Source organism: Trematomus bernacchii, unplaced genomic scaffold (genome assembly GCF_902827165.1).
Source record: "Trematomus bernacchii unplaced genomic scaffold, fTreBer1.1, whole genome shotgun sequence".
NCBI lineage: Eukaryota > Metazoa > Chordata > Actinopteri > Perciformes > Nototheniidae > Trematomus > Trematomus bernacchii.
In genome coordinates this window covers 8,112,059-8,128,616 of record NW_022988097.1, presented here as the reverse complement: position 1 = coordinate 8,128,616, position 16,558 = coordinate 8,112,059, and the positions used below count along the sequence as shown (strand labels likewise).

The window sequence follows — 16,558 nt, the reverse complement described above, 5'->3', positions numbered from 1 at the left end:
GTTATATTCAATTAGAGAAGATTATCTTAATGTTTCGAATGTAGATTTATACTATATCAATAATAGCCAAGTGTATGTTGGCTTGTTTCTTTTTTTTAAATTCACTTTTGATACTGTGAAAAATCTTTCGTTCAGAAAGATTAAAAACAATACAGTTTTGACAAAAAATAAAGTGTGGTGTTTGTTTTCTTAGTTTATCTATTAAGTTTGGTTTCAATGATGGATATAAATGCCCATAAACTGTGTCAAGGATAAACCATTTGCACGAGCTGACTGAGGCGATTTAAAATGTTCGCTGAGGTTTGACCCTTCCTGCGACCAGTTCAACTTGGAAAAGGAGAAGGAAAAGCAGTAATTAAGAAAAAAGGGATGGAGATCTGGCAGAAAAGGTGGGAGAAAGACCAGAAAGGCAAAGAGTATCATAAAGTTCAAAAGACAATCACAATTAATATTTATAGAGAAAGAAACAGAAGGGAGGAAATCACGACAGCTAGACTCAGACTAAATCACACTGCATTGAATAGTATTGACTGTTTGTCATGGGGGGAAAGTAACAGTGACAAGTGTAGGAACTGTGGAGTTAAAGAAAATGTGGAACATATCTTATTACATTCTGACATCTATAAAGCTGAAAGAGAAAAACTAAAGGATAAAGTTATAGAGGCAGAGAGGGAGTGGAATGTGTTTGGTATTCTGGGAACAGAAGGAGAAGGATAAGAGCTACCAGAAAGGCACTGTTTACCTTTGAGTGAAACTGGGGTAGGTAAAATAATCTAACATTAGGTTAGAATAGATCATGGATTTTATTTTTATTTTTGATTACATCATAGATACGTCCATGAGTTGAGAGATGGAATGACATGATGATACACACTCATGTACAGTAGGTGGCGGTATGCAACTACTAAGCTGTTTGCGATCCGCCATTAAAAGAGAGAAGAAGAAGAAGACCCTTCCTTCATCCCGTACAGCATCCTAGCTTCCTGTGTTGTGTAAACATGTGGATTGGGACTCTTTATTGAATAGTGCGCCGACTAGTTGTTAAACAACTAATTAATTTAAGTTCATAGAGAACGTAACTGTATTAATAACAACATGGAGTCTGAAAATCGAACTAAAAAGGTACGTTTATTCATTCACCATGCATAGTATGAGTTTACACTGGCAAGCTAACACTAGCTTGAGTTAGCTAGCTAATCCTCAACTCTGCTTATAGGCGATGTATCCATTCAGCAGTTCAAACAATTATAACTGGTCAATAAACAACGTTACACAAACATGTTTAAACAATATACAGTTTTCTATTAGATGTCGTATGTGTGTAAACGGTGTTCGGTAAACTACCGCTAACGATAGCCATAATGTAGCACCACAACAATACGTGATGGTGACGTTCAGTTTACTGAAGTCTGCTACAAATACTTTACCTTTGTTTAACCCTTACCTAAGTATAAGAGTGATATTACTTGATTGCGTTTTTTATTCATTAATAACATCCTGTTACTAAAGCCATTTAAAGGTGGGGTAGGTAAGTTTGAGAAACCGGCTCGAGATACACTTTGTGTTATATTCCATGGAATGCTCTTAACATCCCGATAGCAATGAATATCTTAAGTGCTTTGACAAAAAATCCATAAAAAAAATGTCATCTGTGGAAGCCGTAATACTGTAAAAAGCACGACCAATCATTTTAGCCGGCCCGGCTAAAATAACTGGATGGCCTACCTGCCTGTCAGCTTTCCATCTGCACAAACTTATCTCGTGCCCTCATTGGTCATGTGCGCGTTCGTGTGTGTTGGAGGAGGGTGTCTCTGTAAGGAAGTGGCAGATTTGTTCCGGCTGTGTATTTTCAAATTATAGTGCACTCGAGCTGGTTTCTCCAAAATTACCTACCCCACCTTTAACCTCTCTTTCTACAGGAAGAGATAATACTATTGATGATAATGTTGATGTGTTTGTACAGAGACCCAATGTGGAGGAGGAAAGGTCTGCCTTAGAGGAAGCGGAGGCGGACGATTATGTTCCGTATGTTCCTGTCAAAATTAGGAAACATCAAATGGTAAGTTATTGTGCATTGTCCTGTTTTGACTTTTGAAAAAAAAAAAGGATACCCCAATCTGATCCACCGGTCCGGTATCAGGGCACAGATCGCATTTGTCAGATCAGTGATGTTGGCCAAACTAAAACTTGAGTCTCATAAAGTGAACTAAATACATATAACCTTTTTAGAGAAAAATAGCTCTAGGAATCTGCCTTGGCACATACCCTTAGTTCTAGTATCAGGATAGAAAAAGTGTTGTTGGTTCATCCCTTATTAGCGGTAGCCTACATGGTCAGTTGGATTTTCTTGAGGAACTTAACATTTCTATAAAAGTTGTATCATTTAAAGACAATTATATTTAGATATTACAGATGTATACCAACATCACATCCCATTGCCACATATTCAACTTAAACAATATATATTATAAACACGTACCTCACAGCAACAGAAGATGTTACGTCTGCGAGGAAAGGCGGTGGACGAGGAGCATAAGGACAGTGGGGAGGAGCAGAGGGACGAGGACGAGGGTCTCGGTCCGCGCTCTAATGTCAGTCTCCTCGACCAGCATCAGCACCTCAAAGAAAAAGCAGAAGGTATTCAGTTTATACACGACCCACTCTGGATATGGGTTATTGCTGTTATTAACATACTGCTCATTAAACATAACCTTATTGTATTCTCACTAGCAGTGTGTTTTTGTATTTACAGCCCGTAAGGAGTCAGCCAAGGAGAAGCAGCTGAAAGAGGAAGAAAATATTCTTGAGAGTGTCGCAGAAGGCAGAGGTAAAATTGCTTTCTACTTCAAATATTACAATATAAATCAGATTTACTTTGAACAACAGTTTGTGAAAATTGTTCTAACTTGAAAACTAAATCTGGGTCCTTTTTTAATTCCTCCTTTATCAGCTTTGATGTCTGTGAAGGAAATGGCCAAAGGTATCATATATGATGATCCCATAAAAACAAGGTAAGCTCTTGATAAGTGAATTCTATAAAGTAACATTGTTTGACAGTTTATGAATCATTAATCGTGAATGTTCTCTTTAGCTGGAAGGCACCACGGTACATCCTGAACATGCCAAACACTCGAAATGAACGCGTCAGGAAGAAGTTTCACATCCTTTCTGATGGAGACGGCATCCCTCCTCCAATCAAAAGCTTCAGGGAGATGAAGCTTCCACCAGGTGCAAACACGCTCCTTCTTCCACACATGATCAACATAATTGTCTTTCTGTGCAAGGCATTTAGCGCGCCCACCTGATAACCACCTGACAACAGATCTGTGTGTTGTTTTACAGCAATTCTTAAAGGTTTAAAAAAGAAGGGAATTGTGCATCCCACACCAATTCAAATCCAAGGAATCCCTACAGTGTAAGTGCAAAACAACCAGACTGTGAAATATGGAACAAATGTTGAAACCATAAACTGTTCATGTATTGACCGTGTGCGTCTGTAGTCTCGCAGGTCGAGACATGATTGGAATAGCCTTCACTGGATCCGGAAAGACTTTGGTCTTCACTCTGCCCATCATCATGTTTGCCCTGGAGCAGGAGAAAAGGCTGCCTTTCGTCAAGAGAGAAGGACCGTATGGACTCGTCATCTGTCCTTCTGTAAGAAACGCCAGACCATCCTACTTAATTGACGTTGCAGCTTGAACTGCAGCATTAACCCTGATTGATGGTTACAATAAAAATGCAGCATTTCCTTGCACTTTAGACAGATGGCCTTTTACTGTGAGCATCAGCTGAGCGTATCTGATTTTAATACTTTTCCCTTCAATCCAGCGAGAGTTGGCGAGGCAGACTCACGGCATCCTGGAGTACTACTGCAAGCTGCTGGAGGACGAAGGAGCTCCTCAGCTGCGAACTGCTCTCTGCATCGGAGGAATGTCTGTCAAGGATCAGATGGAAGTAGTTAACCAGTAAGTAACATTGGAATGTGTGGGGAAAAAATGACTTTCTGTATTTCATCCAGGATTTCAGCTACATTAAATCATTCAGAGAGGATGAAAATAGCCAAATGTTCCAGATATAATGCATTCAGAAGCAATCACATGTTCATATCCTAACCTAGGCTAGTGGTTGCCAACCTGTTTTTGTCGTGTACCCCTTGAGCTGGTCGCCATTTTACAAGTACCCCCTTACTCATCTGTGATGATTCGCCTACATTTTTCTTGTGTTAAACCCTTTATTATCATATTTTACCCATCTGCTGCTTAGATGAAAATCACTTGTATATAACTCCCCCTTAATACAAATGCATTTAAACTTGACATTTACACTTATTGTGAGTGAAAAATAATAACAACAAGTTTCAAAATCTGATGTTAAGACTAGAGCTTTAAATGAGACACTTGAGCTTGCTTATCTTTCATATGTTTTGATAGTTCTGGAGGCAGGACACCAGGCTTATAAACATTTATTTTAAAAATGCTTTTTTGGGTGGAAATATATTGCAATCCCTAATCTTTCTCAGACCCCCTGCAATCCCCTCCAGTACCCCTAGGGGGCCCTGTATCCCCAGTTGGGAACCACTGATCTAGGCAGCAAAAGTACTGCATTTCAAAAATACAAGCCCAATTAATTTACCATTCGACTGATTATAGTGGTGTCCACATGATGGTGGCTACCCCTGGACGACTGATGGACTTGCTGCAGAAGAAGATGGTGAGTCTGGACATCTGCCGCTACCTGATCCTGGATGAGGCTGATAGGATGATTGACATGGGCTTTGAGGAAGACATCCGAACCATCTTCTCTTACTTCAAGGTGAGGTCATCCTCTGCTTCAGTGTGCACCAAATAACAGCCACCATAACATTGATTATGTTAAGATATTTGTCCTGTGTTGGTTGTTATTTGGTCAAATTCAGATCTCGGTTAGATGTTAGTTGTCATTTATAAATAAAATCTACAAAATGTGTCCATAAAATCGAGTACTCAATACTTTTAGAACAAAGAAGAAAATGTTGTTACTGATACTGTAAAACTATCTGTAACACCAGTTGAAATTGTTATTCACACATTCCTGATGCTTTAAGAGGCAGCACATTTCGTCATCTCCTAAGCACTCCCCATGGTTTGCCGATTAGTCCATCTGCCAGCTGTTGTGCTCAATCAGTTAAAGGGGCCCTATTATTCCCATTTCCAGAGTTCATATTTTTACTTACTTTTACACACTTTTACTGTGACATGTTACCACGCTTTAATTTTCAAAAAGTCATTTATTTTCTCATACTGCCTGTGCTGCAGCACCTCTTTTCACCTTCTGTCTGAAACCAGAGCCCAGTCTGCTCTGATTGGTTAGCTGGCCGATTTTCTTGTGATTTGTCAATAGCTTAGTGATGTGTCAGAATGTCCCGCCCCTTTAGCAAATCACGTACAATGTGTTGAAGCGAGAGTGGGGGTGTACATTTGGGATTTTCAGACCATTAACATGCAAAAGAAATCGAAATAATACACTACTACAGGAAGGGGAATATATCAAAAAGCATAATAGGGCCCCTTTAAAAGTTGACCGTTGACTCTTTTTCAGACTGAAAACTGAGCCTTAAAGCCTGGCTTTTTGAGGCAACCAGATATGAAAAGTTGTATAATGTATTTTTTCTTTACCCAGGGGCAAAGACAAACGCTGCTTTTCAGTGCCACTATGCCCAAGAAGATCCAGAACTTTGCCAAGAGCGCGCTGGTCAAACCCATCACCATCAACGTGGGCAGAGCTGGAGCTGCCAGCTTGGATGTCATCCAGGTGTGTTTATTTGTTACTGAAAGATGTTTTCCATCTAAGTTGGGGAATTCATTGCATTTTTTAAATCCACTCATATAAAATTGGTGTAAACTAAATAATAAATACTTTGTGTGTGTGCAGGAAGTGGAATACGTCAAGGAGGAGGCCAAGATGGTGTACCTGCTCGAGTGTCTCCAGAAAACACCACCTCCTGTGAGTACTGTCACAATTGACAAAGCAAAATGTGTAACTAACACATGAGAAAAGTCACTAACTCCTCCGTTCATATCAACAGGTGCTGATATTTGCTGAGAAGAAAGCCGATGTAGATGCCATCCATGAGTATCTGCTGCTCAAAGGAGTGGAAGCAGTGGCCATCCATGGAGGAAAAGGTCTGCACAGCACTTATCTAATTCTTAAAATTCATAGCAATAAATACAGAGTTATAGAGCCTGTACAGAATGGAAGTATTTGAATATCCAACCCAGCAGCAAGCTTTAGAGCAATATGTACACAGCTTTCCTCATCAACGTTCTCGCAGTTGCTCGTCATCACCACCAGATGCCAGCCTGCCTGCAAACGTCACAATTTCTGCAAACACTTTTTTTTACATTTCCAAAGAAGAGAAGTCATTGCAGAAGCTTCTCTAACAGTTTCCATTTGTCATTGTCTTGCAAAATACAGTGTATGTAAATTAATATTTGTTATGTTTGTGTTCATTTTCCAGATCAAGAGGAAAGAACAAAAGCCATAGAGGCGTTTAAAGAAGGAAAAAAGGATGTCTTAGTTGCCACAGACGTTGCCTCCAAGGGTCTGGATTTCCCAGCTATACAGCATGTAGTGAATTATGACATGCCTGAGGAGATAGAAAACTATGGTAAGAGAGGATAAGAGGATGTGTGTGTATATTTGTATAAGCCCTGGCCTTATTCAAATGGTAATTATCAGTTCTCCATAATTTCTTACATTTGGGAATCTTCTTGTTTCAGTCCACAGAATTGGTAGAACTGGACGATCAGGCCAAACTGGTGTTGCCACTACGTTCATCAATAAGGGCTGTGGTAAGGTTGACTACCAATAAAGACTGTACAGGAGCATAGACTTCTGAATATTTGCAATTGATTAAAGTGAATTTAGTCATCTTAATTTGGTGTTAAATGACATAACTTGTGTCTTTCTCTATAGATGAGTCGGTGTTGATGGATCTCAAAGCCCTGCTGGTTGAAGCCAAGCAGAAAGTCCCTCCAGTGTTGCAGGTGCTCCAGACAGGAGACGAGACCATGCTGGACATCGGAGGTAAGTCTTTCACACCAAATCTAGTTTTTCTCTTTCTACAGGCCTACTACATGCTCTTCACTAACAGCATACTCCTTTTAAGAATCAACCTAATATGATTATTTTAAATCCACCGAAGTGTGCAGTGTTTGCAAACCCTTTCTGACCAATCTGATTCTCATGTTTCCACAGGAGAGAGGGGCTGCACATTCTGCGGTGGTCTGGGTCATCGTATCACAGACTGTCCCAAGTTGGCGGCCATGCAGACCAAGCAGGTCACCAACATCGGGCGCAAAGACTACCTGGCTCATAGTTCAATGGACTTCTAAAAGTTTCATATTCGTGGGAAGAGTCTTCAATGCGAAATGGAACTGAAAAACATTTTTGAGGAAACTGTACGCCTTTGTGTTGTGTCGTGTCATTGAACTAAGGAAGTGTCTTTTTTAATCTTCACTTGACATAGTTTGCAAGTGAATTTTCTTTGTTGCCCTAAAATCTGACATGCTTTTTGCTGGATGTGTAGAATTTGTAATATACATTTTGATACTCCAACTGTAAATAAAACCACTTTATCCATTGATGATTTTTCATGTTCTTATTTTAAAATAAATAAAGGTGAGGTACCAATTTCGTATTGTGAGGAAGTTGCCAAAACTAGCAGATTTATGCAAAGGGAAGTAGACTCAAGAAAACTGCAACACACAACTTGTGGGTCCTTTCTTTTGCAATGGTGAAGTTGCAGATCAGAGATATCTGCACTAGCAGACTTATGCAAGATATCAACAGAATGAAAACCGCTGCTGACGTAGAGGAAACATTTATTCTAGTGGCTTAGAAACCTAATTTTAACCTCCTGGTTTGTAACATCTTGACCACAAAGCATCAAGAGCTAGAGTGAAAGATTTACAGACGGCTTACAAGCATGGAGGTCGTTTTCAAGGAAGGAAAGCTGTACCTTCAAAGCGTCAAGTTTGGAAAAGTAAGTTTTATAAGATTTCTGCATACCAGTCAAACTGAACATTACGGCTCCTCATTTAGTACTGAAGTCATTGTGGTCATTGAACAGCTCGGTTCAAGAATATGTCACTGCTTTCATGAAGTGTGTAGTAAAAAGGATCAAAGGCTCAGTTGGCGATGAAAATGTTTTTGTGTTATTGGCACATCATTGAGGGTAAATGAATGCAAATGTTTAGTACGGTGATACTTCTCAAACAATGTTGCATTATTTGAAACGTTTAACTTCAAAAAAAGTTTATATTATGAACTGAAAGTCCAAGTTATCCTACAATCAGATGGCGCAGAATAGACCAGGTTTTGCTGAGTTATGAGAACGTCTTCTCTGATGTTTCTTAGGAACTTCTATGTGGTTTGTAACTCTGTAACGCCATGCAACTAAACAATCTGTATACTTTCTTTGACTTCAATCGCAGATGCAATCCTTTACTGATGTATTATATATTGATTCTATTGTTCAGGTCTATGTGGACGAAGTTCTGCTTGAACACATTTGAAATAAGCCACTATCGTAATGCATATATCTTTATAAAATGTGTTTCAAGTTCAGAAGTGCATTTATAGCTTTTTGTTCATGAAATGCCTAGTTTAGCAATATGTGACATTTAGGGAATTCAATGTAAAAACTCCACTAAGATGCTACTGTGATTCATTAAGTTTAGAAAAGACGTACCTCGGCTGATGTAGAAACCTAATGTGTGAGGATTTTTATGCACAGAGTAGCATATTATCTTAGTACTACATTTCAGATAAAGCAAGATAGAAGAATAAGACAGGAACATTACGAGAGACATAATAAAAAAACTGAATTACAAAACATACAGTAACATAGGTAAAAGCAAGTTAGACAAATAACGTTAACATAAACATTTTCACTAGTTATTAAAGCTGTTTAATGTAATGTAGCTTAACTCTACAGGGTGGCTGAGCGGCAATGACTAAGGTCATTCATAGGTCATCTAAACATTTTAGAATGATCTTTAATTCAATTCTGCAAGTTACAGGCAGTATTGTTGCAACACACTTTCCGTAAAGTAAGGTTTCACTCTTTTGACCTCCTTACCCCCATTAACCCTGATCTCTGTGGTGCATTGACTGTTGAAACTTAAACTTTCAACAACCCCAGCAGGGTGTAGATCGTCATGCGGAGCAGAAATGTAGAGCTGTGTGTTGTGAACAATCTAAACCAATCATAAACTGTGCCAGCTAACTCTATATAACTAACATCGATTAACAGTTACTTTTTTATTTCCCCCTCTGTAATCTACTCCAGAAATCATGGCGGAAAGTATCGATGGTGCTTTTTAAACCCAGCTCCTCGGGGGTCGGTCGGTTTGAGCTCTCTGTACTTGACAAAAATGCCGCTGCTGACCAGAGGAAGGTCGGTCGGCAGAAAACACCTGAAAGAAAAGTGGTGCGTCTCCAGGACTGCCTCAGTTTCCTCCCTGCTCCAAAGGTGTCCTGCCCTTCGGGTTGCACCGCCTTCTACTTACACACCGCTCAATGCTCCTTCACCCTGGCCTCCACCACAAGCCAGGACTGGCTTAGTGCCCTCTCACTTCTGGCCTTCCAGGTACAAATATCCATTAAACCGTGGCGACTTTGCCCTCTTCTTTCTAAAAGAGAAGCAGTAGATTCATTATTTGGTCAAGGTGAGAATAAACTTTACTCACACTTGGAGCTAGATAGCACAATGAGGAAGTTACTAAAGTATCTGTTACGTCTGTCTCTGCACTTCTCTAATTCTTGTGCTTACACAAGCTATGTTCTTTCTTACATCTTACATCTTTAAAGTCATAAAATGATAAGAGGGTGCTGTACACTCCATGTAATGTTTACCATGCCTCTGTGTTTACAGAAGGATCCAGGGGAATCACACAAAGGGACTTTTGAAAGAGGAAATGGCTTGACCATGGAAGACAATGACATTTACTCATCTTGGAAGACCGGTAATGCTTGTTGTTCTGCATACTGTAGAAAACAAGGAATCAAAAATAATAATTAGTGAGGGCCAGTTTAGTAAGTGCCAGCTGAATTGTTTCTCATCAGAAACCAGCAAAAACATATCCTCTACCTGGTGGTGAATTGAAAGGATTATATCCATAGTTTTCCACATATTTCCTATATGTAATTAAACATAGTAGCCTACTGACCAAGGTAGTGGTTGAGGTCCGAATTACGCTACCAAAGGGACTGTACAAAATATATGATGGGGTCAAATGGAGGGAGGGTATGATGATATTTTTGGGCTAAAGGTTTTTGCAGAGACGTCACTACCAATATGACATGGTGCTCAAATGTTACCTCCAAAAAGAATATCTGACTAAATAGTTGTTTATTTTAAACTATTTTGTATTCTTTTTTTTTAGCCCATATCAGTAATTAAAAATTAGATCTAATAATAATAACTCGAATCATCCTTTGATAGGGTAATATTAGTAAACTGCTGAGAGTATTTTAAGAAGGAACAAACAGGAAGAAGCTAGCTTGTTTTTGTCTTCACTGCATCATAAATTCAGGACACCAGCCAACACCTAGAATATGTGTGAGTATGAGCAATAGCTAAAGTCACTAATTTATTCAAACATGAATGCCAAAAAGTATTAGCGCCAGCAAGCCCTGGCTTACACACATTTATTTCCTTTTTTATTTCCTAATGGATTACACTTGTCCTGAAAAATCCAGGGAGCCCAGTCACAGGCAGAGATTAGCTATAGCAGTTTTAAATCAGTCTGTTTCTGTATGAGAATATATTATACATTAATTCCCTTTTGCTGATTTATTTTTGCTCAGACTTCCTGAAAAGTCTATTTACTTTATATGCACTTTGCTAACCTCACTGTGTTGTAATGTTTTAGTAAATATTTTCATGTCTCTCATGTTTAGATGTGACCCTTCCTCCAAACCATTACCAAGTGATTGTCCAGAGCACTGAGGCATCGAGGAGGTGCCGGTTGGCTGGGAAGTATCTGGCCTCCCCACAGAAAGAGGCTCTGATACTTCTGGAGATCAATACTGATCACATCATCTACCGCTGGCCATACCGTTTTTTGCGCAAATTTGGACATGTTGAGGTAAAGTATACCTACTTATGAATTCCATTAGTCATCATAAACCTGACGTTCAGCTCAGAGGACACACATGTCTTTAAAGGACTAATTCAACATTTTGGAAAACAAACAAATTGGCTTTGTTGCAGAGAGTATGAGATAATGGATTCCCTTTTCATATCTGTTCGATAATATGACACTGCAGCTATCAGCTGGATAGCCATAACATCTTGAAACAGAGAGCTACAACTAGCTTGGCCTTGTCCAAAATCCACCTAACAGCACATCTAAAGCTCACTTATTAAGATGTGACTTCTCCATTATCTCTCAAAACGTAGTGTGTTTTTTTTGTTTTATTTTCAAACAGAGAAATCCTAGCTATTTCCCCTGTTTGCAGTCGTTACGCTAAGCTAGGCTTAGATGCAGGTGGCTCCAGGTACATAGTTCGGCCACCATACAGACATGTAACATGTTAGTTAAACACCTTTGTTTAAATTAAAATAAAAACCAAAGAATCATTTAAATATGTTATATGAGTGAGCTTTTAGACACCGTTTTTTTTGGACAGAGCTAGTTTTCGCAGTTTCCCAGTTTCCATTCTTCATGCTAAGTTAAGCTAATTGGCTGCTTATAGTAGCTTCATACGTACCCTACTAACATGAGAGTGGTACTGATCTTCTCATCTAACTCTCAGCATGAACATGATTGATAATTCCCAAAATGTCAAACTATTCCTTAAAAATGTGTGTTAATGCATGTGATTTCAGGACGGATTCAGCATTGAAGCAGGCCGCCACTGTGAGTCAGGAGAAGGCGTGTTCACCTTCCTGTCCGAACATGGTTCCCAGATCTTCCAGGCTATATCAGATCAGTGCTCCATGGAGAGGAGGTCATCTAGCAAGTTTCACAGATCATCGATGTGTGAGCTGTCTACTGGTATCCTCCCAACCACAACCAACTGGTGCCCTGCTCCTCCAGTCTACAATCATGCAGATGTTGACACAGCGGACGAGTCTGACACCCAATACTCTACTATTAATTACAACCCTGTACTAAATGTAAGATCGCTATCTCTTTTTGAACCTCATAGCAATGAGATGCTTGGAGAGGAAGGTGAGGAGGAACGTTGTTATTCCCTGGACGCTGTAAACCGAGGTAATGTCATGGAGGACGACATTTATTACAACGTAAGGAGCGCCACACTTCCAATGATCAGACAAAATGAGGTCAAACCAAAGATGGACCCAGAGTGCATCTATGCCCATGTGAAAAAAGTGGATCCTCGTTCAGAGCCCCAGCTGCAGCTCTTGTCGTCACCCTACCCACAGCCTCCTCCCTGCACCTTTCCCCAGTCTGTCCCCTACGCCCCAGCCCATTATCAATACCAGCATCAGCCCTCTGCAAATGACTTCTTCCAGCCGGGGTACAATGCACAGGCACAGGCGGTGGATGACATGAAGGAGACGGAGGAGGACATGAGCTCCTCCACCCTTGCTACCCCCGCAGAGGTCCCTGGCAGTTTTAAACACAGGCTGGCAGAAATCCTTTCTAAGGACCTGGCAAAGTTCCAGCCACCTATTCCCTCTGGAGCAGGCAGCCCCACGTTTTCTCATTAGGCTATTAACAGAAAGACCAGGAGGAGAGCTTTTAATATGATAGACTGTCATGAAGCAGTATTAGTTTCCTTATTTCTTTGCAATCCTCTCTGCTGGGAACATTTGGCATCAGACTTTGGCTTACAAATCTATATTTATCTGTAGCCTGTATGAAAACGCCTCTGGAACACATTTTATTCTGTGGATTGTTTTGCAAAAAGAGGATTAAATGTAGTGTTGTGCTTCACTGAAGCTATATGTTCTGCTGTATTTTAATGTGACATTGCCATTAGCTGATTAGCTTAATGAACCCTTGAACTGTTTCATTAAGGAAATAGCTTTAAAGAAAATATGTTTCATTGTTATATTCAGAGTTTTAACCAATGTTTATTTCCATTTCTTAGGGAATGATAGTTTTTGTCACATATTAATCAACATTTTGGCAGCACTACTGCATTTTGGATATGGATGCATCAGTCTGCTTTGGACTGGTAGAAATATTGACACTGAGTAATGTCCTGCTGACAATGAAACATCAAAAATACAACTTAAAATGCACAGTCATGTTTTCAGTATATCTTTATTGTATCAAAACAACTCTCATAAAATACCCCATAGCTATACATAAATATCAAAATAATTATTTTATAATTTAGACAAATGTGGTGATGGTTCAGGCCATAAAGTGCAATAAGAAGGCCTCTGGGAGTTCACCATGGCCTTAGGAAGTACAACAATCAGTCAGTGTTTCTTCATTGGCAGTGCATCATCTACACTAAGATGACAGGAGAATATTAGTCCATCTGATATGACCAATATTTCTACAAGCTGTAATATTTGGTCCAATAACACACTGCAGAATAAACAGTAAGAAGCTTTCTGTCACTGTCTTCCACTCAGACTTTCCTCCATGTCACTGAGGTGCAAAGATTCCCCATCACTGCCGTTGGAAGAAGTAATTGATTGATTAGAGTCAGATCCAAATATAATAATGTGGCCTACTGAGGGGTCCCTCTGTTCCCCGCTCAGAGGGCTCTGGCTTTGCGCAGTGAGAGAGTGGATCAGACTCATCCTCTTTTCCGCAGGACTCCTGCACTCAGGGTTAACCACACCGGTCAGCAGCTCCGACAACTCATTGATGTAAATCTGCGCCAATTGGAGGGTGTCATACTTGGACAACTTTCTCTCGTTCTCCATTGAGGGGATGACGCTCCTCAGCTCGTCAAACGCTTGATTCAGGCCGTTCATCCTCCTCCTCTCCCTGGCGTTGGCTGCGACGCGTCGGTGTTTCTGCGGGCCAAAGTGGCTCACCTGCACCCCCTCCTCTGCTCGGTCAGAGTCAGTCTCTGTGAGGCCCATTGGCACACGGTCTTCCAGCGAGAGGCCCGCGGCTGCAGAACCGTCCCTCCTGGAGAACGCATGGAGTGAGTTAGAAGAAATCCACGTTTTGGAGTTGATGTGAGCCATGCTGAAATCCTCTGGGAACTCCGGCCAGCTTGATAGTTCTGATTTTGCAGTCATCCCTTCTCTGGCCTGTGGTCGCACACTGCAGTGAAAGGTCACACAGAAGACTCTGGCTGATGCTTTGGGCTCTGAATGAGTCTGCACTGCGCCAGCATTTTATACTGCCTCCCCTCAGTCACCTTGTGTCAGTCCCAGCCCTCCGACAGCCCTGTAGCCTCAGGAGGCAGCAGCCAATCGCAATCCCCCCTGACCCTGTCAACGAACAATTAGACAAAGCTCTACTTTTTCTCTCCTATTGTGCATTGTAACTCAATCACGACCTTGTTATTATCCTCACACAGAGGGGAGCCAAAAGTATTAATCATTTAAGAGCGTGGTTTATATGTTTCAAAAGCTCGGTTAAGGTGATCTAATTACGTTTGTGTAGTAGTGAAGTCTGCGCTGCATGTCTGTTGGCTTTTAGGTGTTGTTAAAAATAAATAACACGTTTATGTAGCGTTTATAATTAGACCACCGAGGCTATTTTAAATGGCATCAGATATTGAGCAGCCCCATTCAGTGTGTTGCGCAGTTTCTACTTCTACTAGAGAAAACTAAACTAAACTTCTTTATTTTGGTTATGTCCCTTGATGGACCTGCAGTGTTGAGGTTTGTTCTCAAACAAGCAGTAAAAGCTGAACAATCTTTCGCGGATTATTTGCAGAAGAATAATAAAACGAACAGGTGGAAGGCAAGACATGAGACACACCTGTCTATAGCAGGACCATGATAACCGATAAGTTGTCTCAAGGCGATTTATGAATCATTTAGCAGGATGCCAGCATCAAAACATGCACACGTCATGAAGCAAAAAGCGCAGTTATTATTAGTATAAGGGGTGTAAAGCAACTAAGTAGATTGACTCAATTAGCTAAGTACAAGTTTAAGAGACGTGTTCTTTACTTGAGTATTTCAAATGTTTGCTACTTTGTAGGTCTCTGCCTCACTAAATTTCAGAGCTAAAAGGTGTACATTTTTTTACATTTATTTAATATCTTTAGTTACTTTGTTCATTTGGATTTATGATGTGAAATATAATAAACACTTAAATAAGACTTTAGTTTGACCTGTAGTATACAGCAATTACATTTGCTGCACCTTAACCAGCTTTGATAAACTCATTAATGCATCAATAATTATTATCAAAATCTATAATATTTATTATTCTGCATAATGATTACTTTACTTTTGGTACTTTAAGTATGTTTTGATACTTATACTGTTGTACCTTTACTCGAGTAACATTTTGATTACATAACTTGTACTTGTAACAGAGTATTCCTACACTCTGGTAGGCTACTTCTACTTTTTCTCAAGATCTGAGTACTTCTCCCCACTCTGATTATTATGATTAATACAATTTGCATTAGCATTAAGATTGGGGTTTTATTTTTCTTAATAAGACCAAATCAAGTCAGATGCATTCATTTGGATCGGTCACGTGGCCCCTGTGCCTATCAGCTGGTGTCCCCTGGCACCTCGCACAAGCTACACACCTCTGTCACAACCAGAGTCCCCCCACGTCTCCCATATGCCGCGCACAGCGACAACTCTTCCTATACCCACTGACACCAGTACTGACACAGGAGCTAATCACTCATTATGTCATCAATTACACAAGAAACCACCTCAGCATCGCGTCTAAGATGTTGTGATGATGGCAACTTGGACACATTTAGCATTCATCGCCCCTCTCTACTTCTTCTTCTTCTTCTTCTTCTTCTCTGTTTGTGTATGTGTGACAGTCGGGGTCGAGCACTGCTAAAGAAAATCACCGTGACCTGCCTCGCCGCCAGCAGTTTAATGAGGCCTGGTCTTAGTTGAATAAATCGGCACGCTCTCCGTCCCGGGGTGTCCATTCATTTTTTGGGCAACATGAATATTTCATTCCTTCAGCCACACTGCCAGCGCAACAGCCTGCAACCCTGCGTGCTGGTTTAAAAATGCGGCTACACTTCCCATCTGCTGCGGGGCGTGAGCGGGGGAGTGGCAGCGGAGGCCGAGGAGGTGTGAGGAACATTTCTAAGGTCAACTTTAAACCGACCTCCTGTAAGAAAGAGACTGATGGGTCCCACCAGCCAGGGAGGGGGGCTGTAGACAACATGACTGTCAACTGGGGAGCTATGGCAACTTCCAGTGCTGGTTTTAGATGGGGGGCCATATATGCAAAACGTCCACTTCCCTAACAACTGAAAGAGTTACACTTTGAAGGATTTCCATAATTATTAAAAGTTGTAGGGGTATCTCTGCAGAGTATTCTAACCTGCAGCATATTAAAGTTAAGCCTACATATGTTTAAATGTGCAGAAAGATACGAATGTAATTTAAGGGCATGTTGTGCGATTGGTTTGC

General features: G+C 40.5%; 3 protein-coding genes across 3 annotated transcripts; 2 read left to right on the top strand and 1 right to left on the bottom strand.

Annotated features, from left to right (window-relative positions):
- The first annotated feature begins 965 nt into the window (after positions 1-965).
- LOC117475255 (probable ATP-dependent RNA helicase DDX41) lies at positions 966-7,624 on the top strand. The gene is made up of 17 exons (XM_034121430.1): positions 966-1,122; positions 1,964-2,059; positions 2,487-2,637; positions 2,753-2,827; positions 2,951-3,011; positions 3,092-3,228; positions 3,343-3,415; positions 3,501-3,654; positions 3,829-3,965; positions 4,650-4,812; positions 5,659-5,790; positions 5,911-5,982; positions 6,065-6,161; positions 6,497-6,646; positions 6,759-6,830; positions 6,955-7,065; positions 7,237-7,624. Exons 1-17 carry the CDS (start codon positions 1,096-1,098, stop codon positions 7,371-7,373), a joined length of 1,845 nt encoding a protein of 614 aa, XP_033977321.1. The 5' UTR covers positions 966-1,095; the 3' UTR covers positions 7,374-7,624.
- Positions 7,625-7,781: 157 nt separating this feature from the next.
- Positions 7,782-13,261, top strand: dok3 (docking protein 3). Its single transcript, XM_034121040.1, has 5 exons — positions 7,782-8,023; positions 9,332-9,631; positions 9,917-10,007; positions 10,945-11,132; positions 11,876-13,261. The coding sequence occupies exons 1-5, from the start codon at positions 7,967-7,969 to the stop codon at positions 12,722-12,724; spliced, it is 1,485 nt and encodes a 494-aa protein (XP_033976931.1). The 5' UTR covers positions 7,782-7,966; the 3' UTR covers positions 12,725-13,261.
- Positions 13,262-13,354: 93 nt separating this feature from the next.
- On the bottom strand, positions 13,355-15,197 carry atoh1b (atonal bHLH transcription factor 1b). Its single transcript, XM_034121041.1, has one exon. The coding sequence runs from the start codon at positions 14,222-14,224 to the stop codon at positions 13,586-13,588; it is 639 nt and encodes a 212-aa protein (XP_033976932.1). The 5' UTR covers positions 14,225-15,197; the 3' UTR covers positions 13,355-13,585.
- Positions 15,198-16,558: the final 1,361 nt, after the last annotated feature.

What these genes read in the sequence shown, in the direction of transcription:
- atoh1b (XM_034121041.1), bottom strand. Translation starts at nt 14,224, where the DNA reads ATGACTGCAAAATCAGAACTATCAAGCTGGCCGGAGTTCCCAGAGGAT.
- dok3 (XM_034121040.1), top strand. Translation starts at nt 7,967, where the DNA reads ATGGAGGTCGTTTTCAAGGAAGGAAAGCTGTACCTTCAAAGCGTCAAG. An exon ending in AAAGCGTCAAGTTTGGAAAA is followed by an intron (nt 8,024 to 9,331) that starts GTAAGTTTTATA and finishes AATCTACTCCAG; the next exon opens with AAATCATGGCGGAAAGTATC. An exon ending in TCTCACTTCTGGCCTTCCAG is followed by an intron (nt 9,632 to 9,916) that starts GTACAAATATCC and finishes CTGTGTTTACAG; the next exon opens with AAGGATCCAGGGGAATCACA.
- LOC117475255 (XM_034121430.1), top strand. Translation starts at nt 1,096, where the DNA reads ATGGAGTCTGAAAATCGAACTAAAAAG. An exon ending in CCATCTTCTCTTACTTCAAG is followed by an intron (nt 4,813 to 5,658) that starts GTGAGGTCATCC and finishes TTCTTTACCCAG; the next exon opens with GGGCAAAGACAAACGCTGCT. An exon ending in TGAGGAGATAGAAAACTATG is followed by an intron (nt 6,647 to 6,758) that starts GTAAGAGAGGAT and finishes TTCTTGTTTCAG; the next exon opens with TCCACAGAATTGGTAGAACT.